Source organism: Rousettus aegyptiacus, unplaced genomic scaffold (genome assembly GCF_014176215.1).
Source record: "Rousettus aegyptiacus isolate mRouAeg1 unplaced genomic scaffold, mRouAeg1.p scaffold_m13_p_4, whole genome shotgun sequence".
Taxonomy (NCBI): domain Eukaryota; kingdom Metazoa; phylum Chordata; class Mammalia; order Chiroptera; family Pteropodidae; genus Rousettus; species Rousettus aegyptiacus.
In genome coordinates this window covers 114746552-114770528 of record NW_023416307.1, presented here as the reverse complement: position 1 = coordinate 114770528, position 23977 = coordinate 114746552, and the positions used below count along the sequence as shown (strand labels likewise).

Sequence of the window (23977 nt, the reverse complement as noted above, 5' to 3'; positions counted from 1 at the left end):
CAGTCGTTCACTCATTTAGAAAAAAGTCTCCTGGGTTCTGATAGGGAAATTAATTTTCTCCCAGCCCCCATTATGAGCGGCAAAGCCATCCCGACCACTTGCCCCGGGGTCGGGCCACGCTTGGCTCAGTTTGGAACTGCTAGCATTCGTCCATAGACGGGAGGTGTGCACAGAAGCAGAGAATTCATTATAACCGGTTAGTCATCCGTGGAGATTGTAGACACTGCCCGTGGGCGGGATGCACCTGGCGCTTCCATAGTGGGGCCTGTTTCCTGCGCTGCGCCCCGGGGTGGGAGCGCGACCAGCCCACAGAAGCCTGAGGTTTCCCCGCACTCGGAAAAAGCACCAATGACCCCTTGGCGGCCCTTCCTCCCGCACTGCCAACTCTGAGATCAAGTCCAGCTCTGCTGAGGTAACTTTTTCCAGGGATTGCTGGGCACGAGAGCTGGCCTGTATCCTCGCCCGTCACCACCCCGCAGAAGCCGGAGCCACCTTACTCCCTTCCCTGAAAACTAAGGGTGCTGAGGCGGAAGGCGAGGGCAGGGAAGATCGCAAACCCTGGATGCGGAGGCACGCCAAAAAGGCGCACCCAGGCGGCGGCCGCCCTGGGAGACCCCGCGACGTCAGGAGTGCGCGGCTCACCCGGGTCACTGAGTTGCGCTGGGCAGGTCGAGAATGACTCAGCCTCGCTAGCGTCGGTCTCCACAGCGAGTCGGCGCGAGGGCTCCGCAAAGTTCCCAGTCACACCCCAGGCCTCACTCGCGGGCCGGCGGCTGGGAAGCCGGGTCCCGGGGAGGGGCGGCGGCGAGCAAGGCCGCGGGGGACGTCTAGTTCTCAGAGTGTCCAAGGGTTCCCCTCCTCCCCCACTCCTTTCACTGTGTCCCTTCCTCTGCCGACCGCGCGAATGCGCCTCCGCGGGTGGCTGGGGTCTGACTGAGGAGCGGGTAAACCCCGGGTCTCAGAGGAATCTTTTATTTCCGAAACCAGGGGAGTCCGCCAGTCGGGAAGGAGTTGGCGCTGCATTTGCTTCCCTGTGCAGCCCCGATATCCCGGCCACCGCCACTCGCCGCAGTTGCGCGGACACCGGGCCGCAGCCGGTCAGGGCGCGAGCTGCTCCGAAGCCCTCGCCCGGGCCCGGGCGCGCGAGGGCGGCCCCGCTGCGGGCGGACGCCAGGAGCCCCGCGTTTGTGCGCTCGCGCCGCGGCGGCAGCGCCGCCCTCCCCGCCTTCCCCAGTGAAGCGCAGCGGCCGGGGAAGCCGCCACGGACGGCCACGCTGCGGTGTCCTCGCCAAACACGCTGAGCCCCGGTCCCATCCCCATCCCACTCCGCCTGCGTGAGACCCCGGCCGCCGCCGGCGCCGCGAGCCCCGGCTTCTTCCTGACTTTTGCCTCTTCACCCTCTCTTCCCTTTGGAAAATTGCGAGGCGGGGGAGGGGGTCGCGTCACCTCTAGGCTTCGGCAGCACCTGACCCTGCCGCCCCTGACCCAGGCTGGGCGCGCGGCGCCAGCCCGGAACTGCCGCGGGGAAAGTGCGGGGCGCCGCGCCCAGCCCTCGGCCTCCCTCCTGCCGCCCCACCCCCACCCCCGGCTCGGGTCGCCTGTGCCGAAGGACGGTCCAGGGCTAGCCTGAGAGTCGCGCCCGCGGTGGCGGACTGCGGAGTTGTAAAGAACTCGGTGGCCGCAGTGGGCCGGGCGGGGCAGGGCGCGCTCCGCTGCGGCCAAGGACACTGGAGTTTGCGAGTCCCCGCCCGCGCGGCGCCTCCCGCCCTCCCGCCGCGGCCCGCCGGACTCCCGGGGGCCGCCGAGGCGGGGCCGGGCGGCCGCCGCTGCGAGAAGCGCTTCTTCCTCCCTCCTCCCCCTCCTTCCTCCCTCTCCACCTCTCTTCCCTCCCTCCTCTCCGCCCTCTTCCCCCCACCCCACTCGCTCCTTTTTCTGCTCCCCAAGTGAGCCCGGCGCGCGAGAGGCAGGCGGGGCGGCGCGGAGCAGGCAGCCCAGCGCGCTCGCCCACCGTCCGCTCTGTGCAGCTCCCCGCGGCCTCTCTTGTCGCTGCCGCCGGCGCGTCGGAGGGAGCCCAGCATGGCCGGGCCGGGCTCGCTGCGCCGCGCGTCCCGGGGGGCCTCGGCGCTCCTCGCCACCGCGCTTCTCTACGCCGCGCTGGGGGTCGTGGTGCGCTCGGAGCAGCAGATTCCGCTCTCCGTGTAAGTGTCGGCTTCTGCGCCGCCCAGGGAGGGGACCCGGCCGCCCGCGACCCACTGTGCCCAAGTTTGGGCGCCTGCAGGTGCGGTTGGGCAGGACCTGCCGCGGGCGTCGGCCTCGCCTCTCGCACCTGCCTTCCCCGAGCGGAGTGGGGAGGCGAGGCGAGGCTGGGGTGGTATCTTCTAGCCCCCTCCCTCGGGTTGGCGAGTGAGACCTGGAGAGGCTCACCTCAAGTGATAGCACCAACTTTGAAGCCTGTTTACTGAATCCAACTTCCATGGGCCGTTTATTTACCCTCCCGTTTGCTATCTTACTTCTTTTTGGGGGGAGGGGGATGGGTGAATTTCTTCCGACTAGTATTTGCCAGGTAATACCCATTTGGGGGGAGTAAGTTCTTAGGCAATTATTAAAATAAAACCCAGCGATCTTATTAGGGAGCCTGGGAGACTTTGTGCATCCTGAACTAAGTGACCACCGTCGGGCCCCCTCCCGCGCTGCGCTCTGCAGTTTGGTGCTGGCAGTTCTTACCAAGGCGCTTTTTCTTTCTTTCTTTCATTTTTTTCTCCTCCCCTAAATCCAATGTTATATCGCCAGGCTCCTTCAGACACAAGCATGTATGCGAGTTGCGTGCGTGTTGACTGTAACACTGATGTTACATTCGCTTCCGTGCCCTTTCTCCCGATAGGGTGAAGCTCTGGGCCTCGGCTTTTGGTGGGGAGATAAAATCCATTGCTGCTAAATACTCCGGCTCCCAGCTTCTGCAAAAGGTAAGATTTCTGTGGTGGCAGGAAGCAGGATTTTTCCAGCACAGAAAATGGAGGCAGATTTAGTTTTCCAAACAAACGTGAACCCTAAGCAGCTTCAGTTATCAGAGGTGTCTCTGATCCCACGGTTTCTTGGCAATGTACTGTGCAGTGACTTCTCCCTACCAACCGGTTATTTTTAGATGACACTTGATTCTAAACACAAAGAAAAGCAGGATACTCACTGGCACTGTCCTGGCTGGGGCTAGGAAACTGTTTCTGCACGGCTCTCCTCTCAGTGACGGTATTGCTGTTTCAGTGTGAGAACAGATGCTCCTCTGGCCAAAAAATGCAAACTTCATTCAAGGGGCAGAATCAGTGCCCATTTTACAGTGTCTTTCACCTTGCCTTCGTGTGAGGCTGGGGTTCAGTGTATCACAGAAAGATGCTGCACTATTGTTTGTCATCCCTGCAGTTGTACAATCCCATTATTCCACAATCATCTAGACCCAGGCCTGGGATGCATTACATCATTACAGATAAGAAGAATGAATATGGTTATCTTTCCACTCAGCTGCACTGCCGGGTAATAACCTATGAGAGTCGTCCACAAACTTAAGAAATTGGTCTTTGTCCATATTATTCTGGAGAGTAATGAGAATGGAGAATTGATTATTAGGCTTTTATCAGAAGCAGCATCAATTTTAATTCAAACAGGCAGCATTATGCTTAAAATTACATTGTGAGATATATGGTCCTTTGCCCTCCCCTTCAAGAAAAAAAAGAGAAAAATGGCAGCGGAGGAGAGATTTGAGGGGTTAAAAGAATTTCACTTTGACAAATCAACAGGATGACTTTAGGTATTTTCTCAAAGATAGAAAATAAAATTGGCCTTTAGGGGATAATTCTCTGAAAATGGGTACAAACAGCTTAAATTGTTAAGTTAACTTTTAAGCATTTTTAAATGTGCTTTTTGGGCCAATGTAACATATGTGTTATGCATGCTGCCTGGTAACCAAGTACGTATTTTATTTATGGCATTCCACTTCAGAGAGTAGCATTTTTGGGGACATTATATGAAACAGTTTGTCACATGAAATTTAAATATCGTAATGAAACATCAGCTTACAACAGAATGACAGAAATTATTCTGGTTTAAAATTACCAGTAGCCGTATTCTTTGAAACTGTGCAAAGATTGTTTGCTTAACTTCATTGTTTGGGAAAGGAGTTTATTGAATTATAGGCAGTTGGTAAAAACTTGAGGCTACAATATACCTTTATGGATGATGATAATTTACATACTTGTGACCTATCTCTCAGTTTATAAGAATTGACTCTTTCACTAGGATTCTTTTAATCTGGACCAGCCTGTACCCTGCTTTGGGATTTTGTCCACATGTCATATGTTTTATGTGAAGAGTTCTGGACTTTAACATTGCCTGTGTATTTTCCTTATGCTTTTAAAGAAGCGAATATTTGTATAACTTTGAAGAAGTATTTTTCATCTGTATGTTGTAGTTGTAGCAACTTTGAAAGAATCTCTTCAGAGCTTGTGACTGTTTTCTTGATTGCGCTTACATATCTTCTATCTCACATTTTGTAGGAGCACATAAAATTTGTTTTTCTCCTCTCTGAAGTTAATCCACACACACACACACACACACACACACACACACACACACACACACTCACACACTGCACAAAGCCCCATCAACCATATTATTGGCAGCTCTATAATAGCAAATTGGAAACAGCTAAAATGCTTCTCTTACCTTCTCATCAGCATCCTTTCTGATAGTGAATTCACAAACCTAGCTCTGCTTTTGTCATGTTTGCAGCTTGACAATTGTGTAATTATTTCCAGCTGTTTATGGCTTTGTTGTCATTTCTTGCTGTTGCCTGGCATTTTGTAATCTAATGTGAGGGTAAGGTGAGGTGCTGCTTGGCATTAAGTTCTAGGGTGGATATCTGCTCTTGCATTTGGATCACAGTCACCTGCCATGGAGTCCTGAGATACCCATGCTTTTGCTTACTAGTCATGGACTTCCATAAATGATGAGCAGGGCATGTTAGACAACTTGGGGAGCATCTTTGCAGGTATCTTTTGGCCATTGCCCTAAAATATGACTATTTTAAAAATTAGCAAAGAACATTGATTTAGAGAGTTCAGAAGATGAATGAGAAAAGATCCGAGGTACTCAGAATGTGGGAGGCATAACATTATTTAGAAAAGCAAGGAAACGGTTGTCTTTCTCTTGTTTATTTTCAAATTTCTGGCTGTTTGCATGGGAAATTAGTCCTCTAAGTCAAAACTCTATGCTTCCTTCCAGTTTGTCACTACATCTTTAACAATTAAGATACTCTCAAAATGATTTAGAAAACTTGGTTAAAAAATGTGTTAATGCTGTATTAAGGGGACTCAAAAGTGACAATACTGTGTTGCATAATAGACTATAATTACTCTTTTAAGGCATGGACACATTTAAAGTTGAATTTCAGCTAAGTAAGGTATACCGTATGCCACTGTATAATTTTATGTACTCTATGTAGTTTCTTTAATTGACACTTCATGTTTTGACTGATATAATATGTTCATTCTCAGCATGAGAATTTAGTAATTTTTTCATTAAGGCAAAAACTTTACCAAGTAATTATTGTGAATATAAGTTAATAATTGGCCATCTATTTTAAGGTTTTTGGAGACTGCAAAGAATGCCATTTTGGTAACAGGTTTTTATTAGGTAATTTACTTGTAGGTAGCAGTTTTATCACTGACTGCATCAACATAAATACAAATATTTAACAATGTACCTCATTGTTGTGGCTTCAGGTAGAACATTTCATCACTTGTTTCAATGTTTAATACCATGGTATTTACTACATTAGCCTGTGATAATATATTAGATATTCACTGCCAGACTTTCTCTATTTTTTCTTCTTTTGGTCTTTGCTGAGCACAGAAGTAGCAGCCTAGTTGTTCCTTAAAAAGAGGATGTTTTTGATTTTATAAAATGAAGTAGTCCATGTTTTAGCAAAGTGTGTATTTTCAGTACAGAATGGAGCAACGTGGGACTGGGATGTCGGAGTTGGAGTTAATCTTGAGAGGTTTTACAGTTGTAGGATAGTGGCCCTGAAAGGAATGTTGGTGTGCTGCTGTGTGCCTGGATGCTGCCTTCCTTAGCTGCAGATACTGCAGGGGTTTCGATTCACTTCACCCTTTAATTAACTTTCCTATTTGACATATTCATGCCAGGATTCAGCTGCCACTATCTTGCTTCATTTTCCCCACAGAATGTGTTTTGTTTGGGTTCTTTTGGGAAGGCATAGCTTCATTACCCCTTTAATTTGGGGATTCAGTGAGAAGCATTCTAGTAGGCACCGTAACCTAGGCTGTTAAACTCATGAGCTCCGCACCCCTAACATTCATAATAAAAGGCATTAAACTGGTGTGATTCTCGTTTCATCCTCCTTAGGAACAATTTGATAGGAGCTAGGTTTTTCCTTCTATTTAGTCCTGCATTCAGGGAATGCATGTTCATGGAAATGAAGGGTTCCAATTACATTTTCCAGAATTGTGATGATAAATACACAGCAGAAATACAGGTAATGTGTGTCTCTGCCATTAATGCTAGAAAAGAATTGGCATTTATCTTGGATGCCTCATGCAGCACTTATTAGAATGCACAACCAGGTTTTTGTTTTATCAACTATTTATTGAGAGAGCGGCTTTAATAAACTTGATATCTCTTTCACAAAACGGAGTCAGCAAAGTAAAAGGTTGGTTCTTTAAGCCATTTTGATAATTATGACTTTTTGTCAATCGGGGAATCGATGGACTTTTGAATAATTAAATACTGGTAGTCACTTGTCAGGAATTGGGTGGCGGTGCTGTGCTGCCTCTAGGAAGCCTGACACTCTACAGATTGCTTTCATGCAGGAGGTGCTACTAAGCCCAACACTTTTGTTGAATAAACACAGTTATTTGTCATCCTACAAGATTAATGCATTCAGCCTAGGCCGCCGATGATTTAAGTCCCGGCACCAGTTCAATTACTGGACTTTTCCCTGACAGATTATTTTTTAAAAACTTGAAATCTCAGAAATGACAGTTTTCAATCTTTTAGGGCAGTTTATTGGTCTCATTAGCCCAATCACCAGGACATTAGCAGGACAGGATACCAGTTAGAATCAGTTCGCGCAACTTACCCATTTGTAAATTCATACATAGTCACTTGCTGCCGAGAAAGTTCTTTGTACATGGCTTTGCTCAGTTTTTGTCTGAGCCTTTTTTGTTCATTTCTTGTTCTCAAAATTTCTTTTCTGGTATATTTTTGCTTTGGTTTTTCTCTCATTAGGAATTGCTTCAGCCTCTGTTGCTTAAATTTACAGGTGCTAGTCAAAATTAAGGGAAACAAAAATAGAGACATGGTTTTCTGTCAGAAGCAAACTTCAGATTTTCTAATGTGGTTGTTAATGGTGATCAATTACTATGGTGATCTCAAACCGATTTTGCTTTATTTTTATTTTATTTTATCTTATTTATTCTAATACCAGCATGCTTTTAGGCAAACACACGAATACCAAACCACCTACTAATTATGAAATCTGTCAGGCATGAGCAAGGACAATTAATATTTCTAGTGTGTAATAAAGACAAAGCTGTGTATCAGGATGAACAAAACCCTTACCTGGAGTAACTGTGGCCCTGTCAGGTGTTTCACTGTCCTGCAGTTTGAAGCACACGTTCACAGAAGTGCCAGTTTGGGGTTTTAGCCTTTTTCTTTTTCAGTTTTTGATTAATCCTCACTTGGTGGTTAGTTCTCCTACTTAACGTTGATCAATGATTGACTTGGTGTTTTGGGCTTACTTAAGGAAGCGTGCATTCTCAGAAGGATCCTTTGCTTCAGGTCTGTCATTAATCCAGATTTACCACCACAGATAACCACAAATAGGCTTTTTCTTTATCCAAGCACATGTCTCCATGGCATTTATTTCTGGGGTCCCCCGTATCTTTGGCAGTCACAGTGCTTGTTGAAATGGGCTCCCAAGTTGAAATGCACAGCATCTTCTAGTCAGAGACTTTCAGCAGATCGATGTTCCCTGGGACACTGTGACTTGACTTAGAGGTTTGCTGTGGCTAAGGCTGAGAAAAAAATAAAATAGGTGTTGTAAATGCTGATCTATGAATTAGCATATGAGATCCACCCCCCCTTCAATGTAATTTTTATACAAGAGACAAAATGGCTTGTGTTTCATCTCCAATGACTGTGGTGATGCTTTTGTATATCATTCAATGAAGGGAAAAGTTCGTCATATCTGGAAACACTGATAGCATCTTCATCAGCCCTCTTTGGTCTATTAAAAAAAACTACCTTCTTCAAGAGAATAGAATGATGTAGATGAAGAAAAAGGTGCTTATTGCCCCTTGAATTTCCTGAATATTTAGTGACCAGCAGAGAGAGGGCGTTGTTTCTCAAGGACTTCTCTGTGATACATCTTCTACCTGGGCCACACCTCACCCTTGGCAGATTAGGTGTCTGCATAGCCGATGTGTTTTAGAGGATTTCTGTGAGTAGCCAGCACGTCTGCTTTTCAGAAGAAAGTTATTTGACAAATACAGCTTTGAAAAGGGTCCAGTATGTTTTCAATAAAAGGTAAACATTTCAATTTACATTTGCTTCGAACAACATTTATTGGGTGCTCATTCCAAGGCAGTTTAAATAAGGCATTACATTTATAAGGTGTATTAAATTTATGTGCTGCATAGCTTCTTGGTAATCCCAAACCTAGATTATGAAAATAACTCAGAAGCCAAACTGTTACGGGGCATTTCAAGGCCAAATTGGAAAGGAGAGCATTATCTCTTGACAAGAAATAGATGGCTATTTCTTCACTTTGTGCACTTCTGAATATTTATCTTGGCACCTGATATTGGAAAACAGTACCATCCCAAGGTTAAAGGAGCTGTTATCCATGTAAATGATCCGGACAAGCCACTTGGGCAGGATCGTAAATGGCCGTGGGTTCATAGAACAGACCTCTGGTAGGAGAAGCAACTGCCAGTCGATATTTGGGGCTTGCACATGTCATTGCCATTATACTTTTAAGTTTATGTGTGCATGAGTATGCCAATAAAAATGGATACTGCTCATCACAGAATGTGCCAGATGCTGCCTGCTGACAGGGAAGACTGTTCTTGTTCTCTTGGGCTGCTAGAGAGAGTGGCCTGAGGGAGCAAACCAGGGTGCTAGGACAGAACCAAGTGACCTAGCCCACCGGGCATAGATTTATCTAGCATCTGAGATTTTATAGGCAGCTAGAAGCTGAGGATTTGCTGAGACCAGGACTAGCTATATAATTTGCAGGGTCCGTTGTGATAAGAAAATGCAGGACCCCTTGTTAAAAAATTGTGAAGAATTTCAAGACGATGTTAGTAGAGCATTAAAACAAGCATGGGGCCCATAGGGCCTGGGGCAAAGCTCCCTGTGGGACAGGCCGTTCTCATTTTGGCTTTCTTTTTTCCTTGCTTGGTCGCTTGCCCAATCAGCCCAATTTAATGTTCCTGGCTGCAGTCAGTCTAGGGGGCATCTTTTGCCCATCTTTATTTGTTGTCCACGTAGGTCAAGAGCTTGGAGCATTTTTAGAGACAAGTTTTTGGAGACGCAGTGTTGTTAAAGGAAAGGTCATTGCTGAGGAGCAGTGGCATCTGTTTCATCTTTTCTCTAGGCTTTTCCTGAGTGGCCTTGGGCAAATCACTTAATCGAATTGTAAAAACAGGCAGCATTCACTGGAAGTCCCTGCATTTCAGGTACTATGATAAGTACTTTACGTATGTCACCCCATTAAGTTTCTCCAATAACCTAGTAAGGCAGGGACTACCACTCACCCCATTTTACAGTTTTAGAAGCTGAGGCTTACAAAAGTTAAGCAGCCTCTCCAACGTGACTAAGCTGAGCTTCCAGACTCTGCACACCTGGCCATGATGCTGTAGTCTCTCCTCTTTGTGTGACCTTTTTTGACCTCAGTTCTTGTTAGAAAAAAATGTGAATAATACCTGTGTTTCTTTACCTCATTGGTGTTTGAGAGGATTAAATGAGATAACATCTGGGAAATTACTTCAGAAGCAATTAAAGCCTGGGATAACAGCTGAGAGGACACGGTTTGGAGTCAGAACTTAGATTTGAGTCCCAGATCTGCCATCTCCTAGCTGGGTCACCTTGTAGTTTAACATTTCTGAACCTGTACTCTTAAGCGTGAAAGGAGACCAATATCTTCTACTTTAAAAACTGTGGTGAGGATTAAATGAAATAAAATACGCAACGCATCTAGCACGGTGCCTGGCACCTAGCGCTTCCTGCCAGAGAGTTGCTGGGGTCATAATTCTTTGCATGACACAAATACCAGCTCTTTAGATGAAGTTCCTTAAGCACCTGTGGGGCCTAGCTCCACACATATATGTTAACTGAATGAACAAGCAGGTACATGAAGGGTTGAGTGAGTTCTGGGTGGGGAGGAGGCAACAGTTGATACAGCCTCTACCCAGATGTTCATTCTTCTCCTCGAGGTCGGCACCCTTCACCCTGAGGGTCAAGGAGACACCCAGAGGAACCCCTCACTCGGAGTCTTCCTGTTACATCCAGCCTGCCTTACCCTGCTGTGTAGGCATTGGGTCAGGCCGAGGAATGATGGTGTCTGCTGCACTGCCCAGAGCACCCAGCGATTTCCCTGCTGTAGGAGCACATCCAGAAGCCAGCCGTGAACACACATTAATTCAGATGCCTTCTTGGACAACATTTCAGGCATTTCTTCCTGTGAGAATTCTCCTTGCTAGGCCTTGGAGGACTCTTCTCCCAACCACTTTTTAGGGAGCAGTGCTAGAGGCCAGCTGGGGGATAAGGCATCTTGCTGGAGCAGAGTGGTCCTTCCTCCTGTCAGGGGGCAGGGAGGTGCAGCAAAGTGTGGGGACCACCATCTGTCACCAAGTCTCAGAAGCCATTGAAAGGCATCCCGTGTTCCTTGGCTCTTCCTGCTGGCTTTGCCCACCTCCTCTTCAGAGTTCCTTGGCATGTCGTGTTGCATTTTGGCCTTTGAGCTGCATTCCTCTGCTCATCTCCTTAAAGATGTTGAATGAGTGACTCTTGCCATCCCTCTTTGTGTAAACCAGGTACCGACACTTTGAAATCATGATGGGGGATGCTGTTGTAGTTGAATAACTTTCAAAAATTGTTTATGCATAAAGCCATTATAATCAATGCTGAAAAATAGTAAGAAATCAGTAATGAAAGTAAACATAGTTCCATTTGGGCCAAATAGTTCAGACACCAGTTTTATCTCCCTGGGCATTGGTTTACTCATTAGCAAAATAGAACTAATGACAAAAGCCTATGTGTCATAAGGCTTTGGGAAGATTAAATGATATAACACATGTAACGTAATTTAGAATGATATGTGGCACATGGGAAGCCTTAGCTTTCTAGCTACTGTCCCATTTATAGAGTCCCATTTCAGTATTAATGAAGAGAAAGAGAGATGTCTGAAATTTTAGTCACTTTGATCCCATGCTGAGTTCATAAAATTAAGGCAATATATGTCACACACATTTAATGTGACGGGGCACAATGGCACATTAAATGTGTGTGACATATATTGCCTTATATGCCACACACAAATTTACCCGAGGAGGTAAATTTATTTATTTTTTTGCTTTCTTTCCCAAATTTTCCTAATCCTGTCCCTTGTACAGTAAAGATGGGCAGTTGTGGGATTCCAGTTTGTTCTTCTATAACATTGTGCTGTAATTTGCAAAGAAAGGTGAGAGACAGAAATACCGTGCAGGCGTTTGGCTCTTTGTCTCCGTGCCATCCATAATGCCTTTTCCATTGTGCTGCATTGAGGCAGAGGCTGAAAAATATTGTAAAAAGAACAATAGGTGTGGGAGGCAATAAATCCATTGGAGGTAGGTAGTCTTTGGCCACGAGTCATAACATATAGCTTTACTCTTAGCTTCCTACCAGTTTCCATTATCAGTGAAATTTCTATTAACACAATATGATCACATCATGTACAAACAGCTCAGTGGGCATAGGTTTTTGCCCCATAATGACTGACATAAATGAGAGTCATTTGGCTTCTGGGATGGTAATACTGAAGTTCGAATATTCCTTCTCCATTCTGGTCTGGGCTCCTGTCAAAACACTATGCTGGGGCAAAGGGCACACTTTAAGGAGAATGACTATCAGGCGATCATTAAAGGGCATATGCACACGTGTTTTAATATACATGGCTGTTTCTCTTTGTTAGTAAAAACTGGTAACTACTTTAAAATCCCAGGGTCTTGGCCAAGTTCTAGTAATTCAGAACAGTAGGAGTCATCTGGTCACCCTGAAGTAAGATGTAATCCTCTCAGGAAAGGGCTCATGGCTCACTAATCTTTTCAAAAAAAGCCAATGATACCAGAACAGAAATTTCAGACTTAGAGACTCATGCTGGATTTCCTACTTAAACAAATATAAAGTTAGAAAGAAGTCTGAAGATTATTGATTTTAAAAATCTTTAAGGAGAGGCAGTTGGTCTTGGGAAGGCAGAACTATGTAGAGGTGAGACTCTGGATATGAGTCAGACTAGTTTAGATTTGAAGCTGATGCTGCTGTTGACCAGTTGTCTGACCCTGACAAGTCAGTCACTGAACCTCAGTGTTCTTACCTGTCAAATGGGCACAATGGTACCAACTTCTAGGGAGGAGTTGAGAGGTCCGAATGAGATGCTTAGCCATAACTGGCTCATAGGAAGTGTTTAGATAAGGTGGGCTTGTTATTATTATTCCCCAGGAGCTGTTCCCACATACCGGGGTTTATTGGCTGCTGAAGATAGCAGTTTGTCCACTTGGTGGAAAGTTAATATCAGGTCATCCAGAGGCCTTATTTGGAGACCCCCACTAACGCTGCCTACTGCTGAGCTGCATAAGACCTTTGCAGGCAGTAATCCTAGTAATGATGCAGGTGCCTTATTTGTATTATTTAATTCTTTACAATCACTCCTGAGGTTGGTTCTATCATCATCTCTGTCTTAAGTTGTAGAAACCGAGACAGAGAATGTGACTTTGACCAAGGCTACAGAGCTCCAGGTGGCAGAGGCAGGTTTGAGCCTGGGTCATATGAATCCTGGTCAGGTGCCTGAGCTGGGGTGAGGTCTGAGGAATGGCATCTGTGTATTTCCCAGGACCAGCAATTTTCCAGTGCTTTCATCAACCTTCTGTTGGCTCATTGGGGCAGTTGTTAATTTTTACTCCAAAGGAATACTTAGCCTTGTTTGGGTGCACTGCATTGTCATTTGCTTTCATAATATAGAATTAAAAGGGGCAACAGCTGGACTGAGGGGAGGGCCCAGTAAACTTTTTAGCTTTTTATAGTTCTCCCTTTTATTATAATAAAATGATGCTGCTGGTCTTTTGATTTCCATTATGGGTCAGCCAGCCCTCCCCTCGTTAGTTCTGACTCCTAAGCTTTTCTGATGATCTCATTGAATTTGGTTAAATTTCCCTTTCTGTATTCCCCATTATGGTATGGATGGTTGTGTGGAAGAGCTAGCTTGGGCTCTGGGACCTTGGGACAAGATAGATCTGGCTTTGAGGTCTAGTTTGACCTATTTTCAACCAGGCCTCAGGTTCCTTATCTATAAAATGGGGTTACAGTGAGGATTAAGCTATGTTAGCATGTGTCAGTCTTGGCACAGAACTGGATATCCAGGAAGTGCCCAGTAAATTTTAGCCCCTCTGTCTTTGTTATCCTCATTCTTTGTCTTTCTGCCCTGGATGTTTGATGGGACTCATTTATTTATTTATTTTTTTCTCATGAGGAAGCCACATTTCTGTTTTTCTGCATGATTGACAGCTAGCTCAAAGGCCACAGCACTTAGACCCACTAGGGTCAGTTTTATTTTGCGCAGAATGAGTCTGGCAGATCCATCTGTGCCCTTGGTAGGTCTGGGGATGTGTGATATCCTGAGACCTCTTATCTCTTTCCGTGTGGTGTGTTGAGAAGGAGGCAGGTAAGCTAGACCTTAAATTCCCCGAGGGCAGGCTTGCTCTTTTGGATGGAAGAGGGTCCCCTTTTGGCACTTTGCACAGAACTCATTAGGGTGGGCTTCAGGGGTTGTTGTGGAATGCATGAATGTACAGATAAACAAAGGAAGGACTGAGCTAAGCCTTTTCTTGGTGCTCTCACGCTGGTGATGAGAATAAGAATGCTGTGGAGCACAGGCGTTAGTCCTTTGGATCCCTTTCTTCATTTATTCTCCAACGCTGGGTTTTATGAGTCCCTAGCTTCAGGCGTGGCTGCCACAAGATGTCAGGGATGCCTCCCAGCTCCAGCAATCCAGCTCTGAAGCCCTACTTGTGGGTCCCTCTCCCACAGTCTCGCTGCCAGTACGGACTGGCAGACAGTGAAGCCAGCTGGTCCTCACTTCTCCTAGCCTGTAACCCCCTCCTCACCCTTGCAAGCGTCCCAGCCTTTCTTGGTCGGCACCTTGAAAGCATGGCCGAGTCTCTATCCGAAGCCTCCCATCCGGACGGAGGGGTCCTGGTGCTTCCGCAGTGCCAAGCTGAGCAGCTGCCGTGGGAGCACCGCAGTGCCGGGCGGGAGCGCTGCAGTGCGGGGCGGGTGCACGAGGAGCACCAAGCGAGACTGATGGGGCCGCGCAGCCGCCACCATCAACCTGGGGGAGGCAACTCGGCAAAGGCAATTAGGAAGCTGCTGTGGCTAATTCCATGGAGCACAGGACCGCCACATTCTCAGTGACATTAGGGAGAAATGCGGATTTTAATTTCTATCCCTTTTACCTTATGTGGGGTCATTACCTGGCCTTCTTTGAGGCCAGCGTCAGATGTTGCACAGTGTTTGCTGAGCATGACTATTATCTTCTCAGTGCAGCTTCCTTTTATTTTGTATTTGTTTGTTTGTTTGTTTATTTCTTTACACCACTGGAACTGGGTTTCTGAGTCTGTGTATTGCAAGCAATCAGAACTGATTCTTCGTGTGCTGCACGCACGTATCCGCAGCATCCACAGAACAGTGCGACCGACTTCTGGATGACATCCCGTCTGCGCCCTACATGGCTGTGTCCGGCACCTTCGTGTAGGAGGCAGCCTTGTGAGAGGCCATAAATCGAGTTTGGGTTATTTGCATTTGCATTTGTGTCCCGCAGGTGTAATTGCCCTCTTTCTTTTCCAGGCTTGGCCCCAGGATGTGCTGAAAGTCTGCACCCAGCACAGCCCCTCTGAGCGGGAGCAGCTGGCTGAAAAGTGGGAATTAAATTATATGTATTTAATGAGAAACAGTTTTGCCAAAAGATATGTAGCTCCAGCCTCATTTTTCCCAGTATCAGGCCTGACAGAGCATTGCATTTTTGAGGCTCTTAGGGGATTCTTGCATCCAGCTCCTCCCTAGTACGTTAATCTGTGGAGGCCATGAGGATGATTTTTGTTCTGTGGAGTGCTCCATGTCATATCACACACAGAATTTGCCATGTGGCCATGCAGTGATCAGAATCGGATGCCTACCTTCTACCTTTTTGCTGAGCCTGACTACTCACTCAGAACGGAATGAGAGAACTTTGAGCTGGAGCAGATCTTGAGAAACAGCCCCTTCACCTGAGGGTGCTTGGGGGCCCGGTGGCCGGTCCCATGTGTCACAGTGAATCAGGAATGCCAGCCTCGGGTTCATGCATTGAGTCCACAGGGAAGGAAGGCACCATATCACATACAGGACTTTTCGAAGGACGGAGAAGCAGCTGCTAGCCCCATGTCCCTCTGTTCCCTGCCCCGTGCCTTTTGGAGCTCCCCTGCTAGATTGCAGGGGAAACCTGCTCTACTTGCCATGCAAAAGGGCATTTTTACAACCTTTCCTCAGGTTAAATCGCTTTCAAGCCTGAATTTCACCTAGAGAAAATGTTTCACAATGGATCTCTTTTTAATAGCCAAAATATTTTGTCCCACTGTGTCATCAGGGAGTATTCCTCTTACTAACACGATCTGCGTTAGTGAAGCAAGTTGGAGACAGAACAATTAGTCAAGCATTTATTCAGTACTGATAAACCCATCTGGAAACCTGAGGCCTCAGCCTTCTCCTTTTTTTCACAATAGAGCTTCAAATGACCAAATGCTTCATTTTGGATAGAATATCATGGTTTGGGAAAATCGTTAGCTGTCTTAATAGACTTATAAGAACACATTTACTTTTAACCTAATGTTGGAAATCTTTTCTTCTCTCACTCTTTTCCTTCCTGCTTCAACAGACACCCATTGAATACTCAATGAGGCATGCAGAGCTGTGTTGGATGCCAAAATCTCTTTGTTGCTGTGGTCACCTTTCACATCCTTGCCCTGAATGCTTCCGTGACAGCACACTGATCACAGTCCCCAAACACATCAGGCTGAGTCACGCCTCTGTGCCTCGGCCCATGCTGTTCTTACCATCTACACTGCCCACCCTGTTGCCTTTCTCTAGTTGCTGAGCCTGACTCTAGAGCAGCGGTTCCGAACCTTTCTGGCGCTAGGGACTGGTGCTCCTATGAGACTCTAATGCCTGATGATCTGAGGTGGAGCTGAGGCGGTTATGCTAGCACTGGGGAGAGACTGCAAATACAGAAGCTTTGCTGGCTGGCCTGCCGCTCACCTCCTGCTGTGCAGTCAGGTGCCTAATAGGTAACAGACCAATGGTGGCCCACGGCCAGGGAGTTGAGGACCCTTGCTCTAGGGGATGTCAGACTTTATCATCAGAAATGTCACTTGGGGAACTTGTTAAAATGTATTATTCCAGGCCCCATCCCAAGAGATTCAGACTCAGTAAGCTTGGCCCAGGTCTCAAGAACCTGTGTTCTAATGAACTCAGGTAATTCTGATTTTGGTGGTCCAGAGTTGATGCTTTGAGAAATGTTGTTTACATTCCACTGCTGAGAAGGCTGCTGGCATCCTCTAAAGAGACCCAAACATTTCCTCTCTTTTCTGCTGGAAGTGTGCATATCAGCCCACAGTGGTTTGCTGAAGTATCAGTGTCCATGAAGTCTGTGCTGTCCTGAGCCAGAAGCAGTGGCTGCTCAGCCTCTAGACCCAACATGAAGCGAGCACTGGGTGTACCTTCCTCGGTGTGCATGGTGTGAATGGACCTTTTCTTCCACCATAGAAATAGGGGCTTTGGGATAAGTCAGGCATTTTGTCTTTTAATTTAGAAGTACCCAGGAGCATGTTTGATTGTTGAAGCAGTTTATTTAAAAATCGCTGTGCAGAGTTAAAGTGGACATTTTCTAATTTATGAGATGGAGAGGGATTTGTTGACCTGTCACCAATGGCTTTTCTTCTTACCAAATTGGTTACAGGAACCTATGGTTACCAACCCTTTAGCAGAAATTGTTTGGTGAATATCAGTATGAAAGATGCCATCTGCTTCCCATAAAAGGCTGCTCCTAATCTCCCTGGTACTCTCCTCAGGGTTCTGTTGGGCATAAAACTGCATTTTTTTTCCAAGTCAGCGGCTTTCGAAACTTTTTTGGCCGTGGCCCACAGTAAGAAATTGGAACCCACTGCATACAACTTCACATGTGAAACAAGTTTTTTGAAACATTACTTAGCCTTATTCTCTGTGGTGCAGTCTGGTCTGTTCTATTCAACCATTCTCCTCTCCTCTCCTCTCCTCTCCTCTCCTCTCCTCTCCTCTCCTCTCCTCTCCTCTCCTCTCCTCTCCTCCCCTCCCCTCCCCTCCCCTCCCCTCCCCTCCCCTCTCCTCTCCTCTCCTCTCCTCCCCTCCCCTCTCCTCTCCTCCCCTCCCCTCCCCTCCCCTCCCCTCCCTTCCCCTCCCTTCTATCTCTATCACTTTAGAAGCCTGGCTGTGAACAGTAAATGGATCTCACAACCTAATAAATGTGTTAAGAAAACTAATGCTTTAAAATGTTATTAAGGTAGATTATAGGTTAGTTTAATTTTATTCTGGGGGCTATAGCATTGATTTTTGAGACTAAAGCTGTGTTTTCTACAATAATAATGATAGATGGTGATAACTAATGTTTATCGGCCAGTCACAATGCTAAGCTTTCTGTATAAATTTTATTTCACCTTTTCAGTAGTCCCATGGGTTGGGTACTCTGATGGCCACATTTTGTAGATGAGGACACTTAGGTTCAGGGAGGTGAAGTGACTTACCCAAGGTCACATTGCTAATAAGAGCTAACGTTGGTTCTGGAACTCAAGGCTGTCTGACTGTGACTGTACTCTTATCTATGCTTGCATTTATCTCTTTCCTGTTGTCAGCAGCAACCTTAGTTAGTCTTAAGTGTTACCACTGCACTGCTATGACGAAAGTCCAGTTCGAGGCAATATGGGGGTGGCATGATGGGGAGCAATGGGGAGAAGTGTGAGAGAAGGGAGGAGAGTGGAAGAGGAAAGTCTGGGGAGCATAGAGTGAGCAGTGGTCTTCAGGACACTTGATATTTTATTTGACACTTGTGGAATTTACATAGAGTTTCTGCATCTGAATGATATCGACCACCTCCTCTTATGTGTTCATTATTGAAATTGCTAGGCAGTCATTTGGTTTTCCATCTCTGTCTCTGACCAGGGGTCATCTTTCTGAGGCCAGAAACGATGTCTTGTCCTTATTGGCATGCCCAGGACTTGGCCTGAGGAGATGCCTCATGAGCGTTTGGGGAATGAGTGAGTGCATGAAAAGATCCTTTAATTTAATCCTTACAACTAGCCCTTGAGTGGTATTCCATGCTCGTGTTCCATTTGAGGAAACTGGGACCAAGATTATGAACCTAGTAATGGAAGAGTCAGATGGAGGAACACCACCCCCCAGATGCAAATGTGACTCTTATGTTCCTATTTGTTTGTGTTTTGAAGATTAATTTGGTTATCTCATCTCATCTCATCACTAGAATTTATTTTCTCACATCTGGATCTGGGTTTGCTGAGCTTGGTTTCCTGGTTTAATTTGTTTGTTGGTTGTTAGGCATGATGTGGCTAGACCAGAGGGTCACGGGGTGATTGTTGGGCATCATGTGGCTGGACCAGAGGGTCACAGGGCAAGAGAGGGCAGAGCCCTGGCTGGGAGTCTGGGGTCCAGGTTCCGACTTTGGCTCTGACACTGCTTCTCCCTGGGCTTGCACTCCACAGAGCTCCAAGGTCGCTCAGTGCTGAGACACAGCATGACCTGGAGGATAGCTACCGCATTTCCCAGTCTGTTCTACCATGAGATGGGTGGTACTCTTTCCATTTAGTGCCAGTGTCTATCCATACTACCATCTATTGCACAGCCTCTGCCTGCATTAGGCACCTGCTGGAGTGGAGGGAGCTACGAAGATACTACTGTCCCTACCTCAGGAATCTGTTAGGGGCAGTGACTCACATCAGCACAAACTCTGTGGAAGACAAGGCAGACTTAGCTGAATTGCCAAGAGAAAACAAGGTAGCGCCATTGTCGGAGGAGACAGAAATGACATCCCATCTCGGTAAGTTCTCCTTTACATTTTTGCTAATGCCATTTCTTGGGAATCTGTACCACAGACTTGTTCTTCGAGTTGTGTCAAGGAATGGAGTCATCTTTGAATATAAAAAGCAAAAATCAAAGGGACTAACATATTTGACATATGATGAAGTTCCGTGATATTTTAGACAGTGAGTAAATTGGTATTTATATAACCTGATCTATTCATTTCCCCTGATCAACCCTTCCTTGAATGTTGGCTTAATAACACGCCTGACTAAATCACGTTAATTGCTTTAAACTGCCAAATTAGAAAAAAAAAAAAAAAAGCTAGCGTTCATTCAACAAGTGTACTGTGTTCTTTTCTGGCTGGAGCCGGGAAAAGAGCTGAAGTCTCTTGGGAAAGGTGGAAACTGAGCAGCTCAGGAAAGGGACTTGCACTTCCCAGTCATCAGAATTCAATGAATGGCAGCAACCACTAGTTTAATTCCTATCACCTTTGAGTCGTACATCCATCCTTCAAGTTCAACGGTATTGCCTCATCCAAAGGATGTCAGCCCCTCAGAGCAAGACCTTTGGCTTGTTTGTTGCTCTGTTTTTGGCTCCCATAATACTCTTTGTCAGTAAATATTTGTGGAATAAATGAATGAGTGAGTGCAGGGAGTGAATAAACTTTAGAGGCTGAGAAAACTGAGACTAAGAGAGATTGGACAGATCATAAAGGACAAAATAGAGATTCACACAGGTATGCTCTGTTCCCAGCCATGACTATCACTTAGTGGAGGCTCATTGGCTCCTTTCTTTAGTGTTACCTAAATTCCTGAGAGGAACCCTGTCTGTCCCCTGCAATCTGAAGGTTAAACGTGTGTGTGTATGTGTGCACACATGCACGCATAGGATACTTTCCAGGATGGCATTCAAGAAGGTGGGTCATATTTGATGTAGCCTTTTGATTGTTTAGAAACTAATCATTTGGTCATCAGTTTTCTTTCAGTGGTAGAATAACAGACTGGTAAACTTGCCCTCTTTTGGAAAAAAGCTCCCTAAAAGTTCTTATGTTCTGAATTAACTGCAAAATCCCACCAGGATATTGACGTAAACCATGTCCACCAAGGCCTCATTCGAGGTAATTTTTCTGGGATATGGTGAAGGGAAGCTTTTCCTACTGAGCTACATGTGTATGTGTCATCTCTTCATGTTTATTACAATGGTGATTTAAACCTCCCAGCTCACTGCAAAACCCCTCAGACTCAGTTGCAATGGACCACAAGCTTCACTGTTTATCCTCTTACTCAGGTCTGTTTCAAGACTGCTGGGTTAAGTGAGAAAGAAAAGGAATGGCAGAGGGACTGAAGAGTGAAGAGGAGCACTTTCTCTTCTTCTTCTTTTTTTTATTTTTCAAGTTCTTGTATTAAGGAGCACGAGAAGGCAGTGTGAATTTGATGATTTCTTTTACTTATTCATCATTCATTTATTCGTCATTCAATAAATATTTTTCCATCTCGCTACTCTGTCCCAGGTGTTGTGCTGGCTTTCAGGGTATATGGACAAGCAAAATAAGACATAGTCCACACCCTCATGGATTCTTGCAACCTAGTGCAAGAATCAGGCATTTCTCAAAGAATTAGACGAACGCATGTAAGTCTCCATGTAGTGACCTGCTGTGGTCTCGTGTCACAGGAGACTTTGCTGAGAGGATGAGCTTCAGTTGAGACCCGGAGGGATGGCAGGAATTAATAAGAGAGAGTAGAATAAGGGACGCTGGATCCTTCACGATGTTTCCTCATCCATCCTGGCCCAGTCCCACCTTCACAACCCTGCCTGGGACCATGTTTCAGTTCCTTGCGTGAGTTTTGGGTCCCAAAACTCACCCCAAACTTTCTTCTCAACCTTTGCTTCTCTTGCTTCCACTGCCCTAAACTCTATGCTTGTCCTTAGAGCTGCCTGTAGAATTCTTAGCCCTCAAACCTAGTTTTCTAATTCAGAAAACAGCTTCAAGCTTCTACTCCGCTGGTGCTCAGTGTTGGGCCCTCAGTTGCTACTGCTTTCGGGAAGCCTTTTTCAATCTTTGTCGTCTTTTGCCTTTTGCATCTCCCTTGTGGTTTTCAAAGTTGACCTTGGTTTCCAGTTACTGTGATATCATTATTAGGTCTTTCCCTCAGCTTCACAAACTTTCTGAGGCCCTCCTGTCTTTCTTATTTTTGTTTTCTGGATGGTGGTGGTGGTGATGATGATGATGATGACGACAACGACAACGATGTTGATGATGATGACAACAGCAATACACTGATACTCTTGGAACATTTACCTACTATGAGCCAGACAGCATTCAGAACTCATTTAAATCCTCATAACAACCCTGCAAGCAAGTTCCTCTGTGTTATCTGTCTTTAACTGATGAAGAAAAAGGCATAGGGACTATTAATTAACTTTCCCAGAGTCACTTGGCTAGGAAGTGATAGAGCCAGGGTTCTAGCTGAGGCATTATGATACCAGTGTCAATTATCACTGCACCACACTTTCTTCCTAAAGTGGCCTGCATTTGTTGAATTGTACATATGAAATGATTGTGCTAGTTAGTGACAGCTATAACACATTCCTTTCCCAGAGTGTGCACACGTACAGCAAGGAGTAACTAGCTAGCACCAGTCCTCCAGGTACCATAAGAGGTAGGGTCATGACTAGATTTCTGCGCTCCAGAATTTGTTCTCATTGTAGGAAGTAGGGAGCAAGGTTGATGCATGCATTGGTCATACCAGCAGTTCTGCTGGGCTTTGACCAGTTTCTTTTTCCCTAGTTGCTTTTCTTTTTAGAGTCGAAGAAGTCCCTAGACCAGTACAAGTTGTTGTGTAGATGACTTCGCAGCAGAAATGCTGAGTTCATGATTACAGGAGCATAATCTTTGTGTGAGCAAATGGGCTTCCAAAGGTGCCAGAGACAAGAATTTTCTTTCACTGCAGTACTCAAGCATAGATGCTGTGCTGGATGAAATAACAACTGCGATAACCTGTAGCATTTAAAATTGTGCAGTGTTGTTTTAATTGTGGACATTTTTGGAAATACAGATAAAAATAACTGCTTTTGGCCTGATCACTTAATATTTTGGTGTATTTCTTCCAGCCGTTTTTCCTTTAATATGTTTATGTATACATTTACTTAAATGGAATCATATTGTACCAACTATTTTTTAAAGGCAAGATATTTAGTATGGATTCAAGCAGGGCAGAGACCACTTAAAATAATTATTTTTCCTACAAAATAAAATTATTTCTGTTTGAAAAATTGGGAAATACCGAATGATACAATAAGAAAAAATTATTTTTAATCTTACAATGTAAGAACAACTACATTAAAATGTTCGAGATGCTTAAAATTGGAATCAGACTGTAGATATGAAGTTATTTTGCCTTCCCCTTCTATCTTTCTGGCATGAACACGTCTCTTATCATTTGGTATTCTTCAAAATGATTTGTTTTTTAGCTATAAAACATCTCACCATGTGGCCATGGTGTAACTTACATCACCTTCCCTCAATGTCTAACACAAACATTGATTCCCAGGTTTCCCCCAGTGTAAATGGTTTCTCTGTGTCAGTTCCAAAATTCCTGATGATGTTCCTCAGAGCCATCATTACAGGGGGAGTCATTGTTCCAAAGGGTGCGAGCTTCTTAGTGCTCTCCATTGTTGCATGTGTGTGTGTGTGTGTGTGCGCGCGCGCACGCACGCGTGTGTGTGTGTGTGTACGTGCTCATTTGTCCTCTTTGTTTCTCTCCTGGTTTAGGCTTACCTGGGATACCAGACAGCATTGGTTGGACTAAACTCATTTTTACTTACATGTGCTGGACAGTTGATGTGGGGCTCAAAGCAAGGCTTTTGCATCAGGAGCGCAGGGTTCAAATTCTGGCTCAGCTGCTTACTGGATGTGTGGACTTGAGCAAGGTATTCAACTGCCCTGAGTTTTAGCTATTTAAGAGAAAAATGATATCTACTTCTGGAGTTATTATGAGGACTAATTGAAATAATATATGCCAAGTGCTTAGCATTGAACACATGGTAAAGGCTTAATAATGGCGAATGTTCATTTTTACTGTTTAGTCACAGTTCAGCCTTTAGGACTATAGGACTCTGCTTCATTTAAAAAACTACTATTCCTTTGAATAGAGCTTTAAAATACACCAGAGATCAGTTTGTGTTTTAGCTACTCTGTGGTGTTTAGAGAGAGGTCTTTACTTAGGTTGGATATTGCTTAGGGTATTGGTTGATCAGTTTATAGGGTCCCCTCAAAAGTTTGGGATTTGGGGTTGGCCCCTACCCTAAACGATTGGCTTTAAAAAGAAAGACCATGATCTAAGTGTTGGCCGGGGGAGTGCAAGCTGCCTCCTTAATCTCCCAAATGCAGTTGTTTTAGCAGTCAAATTAATTGCGGGTAACAGTAATAATAGGAATTAACAACACCTAATTATAAAACGAGGTGCATTGCCAATTATATAGCAGTATCTAAATGCCATAGTAAATGGAGATATTTTCAGATGCTTGTGCCAATTTGCTTGTGCTGTGTACAATG

General features: G+C 45.4%; 1 protein-coding gene across 3 annotated transcripts in view; it reads left to right on the top strand.

The window, feature by feature from the left end:
* The first annotated feature begins 257 nt into the window (after positions 1-257).
* Positions 258-23977, top strand: part of CACNA2D3 (calcium voltage-gated channel auxiliary subunit alpha2delta 3) — a 790850-nt gene continuing 767130 nt past the window's right edge. For 2 of the 3 annotated variants that reach the window (XM_036219351.1, XM_016156350.2), the window contains exons 1-2: positions 2077-2198; positions 2882-2963. In XM_036219351.1, the coding sequence (XP_036075244.1) occupies positions 2077-2198; positions 2882-2963 (204 nt within the window). Of the gene's footprint in view, positions 413-2076; positions 2199-2881; positions 2964-23977 lie in introns of those variants that run through there. The other variant, XM_036219353.1, reaches the window with a different exon arrangement.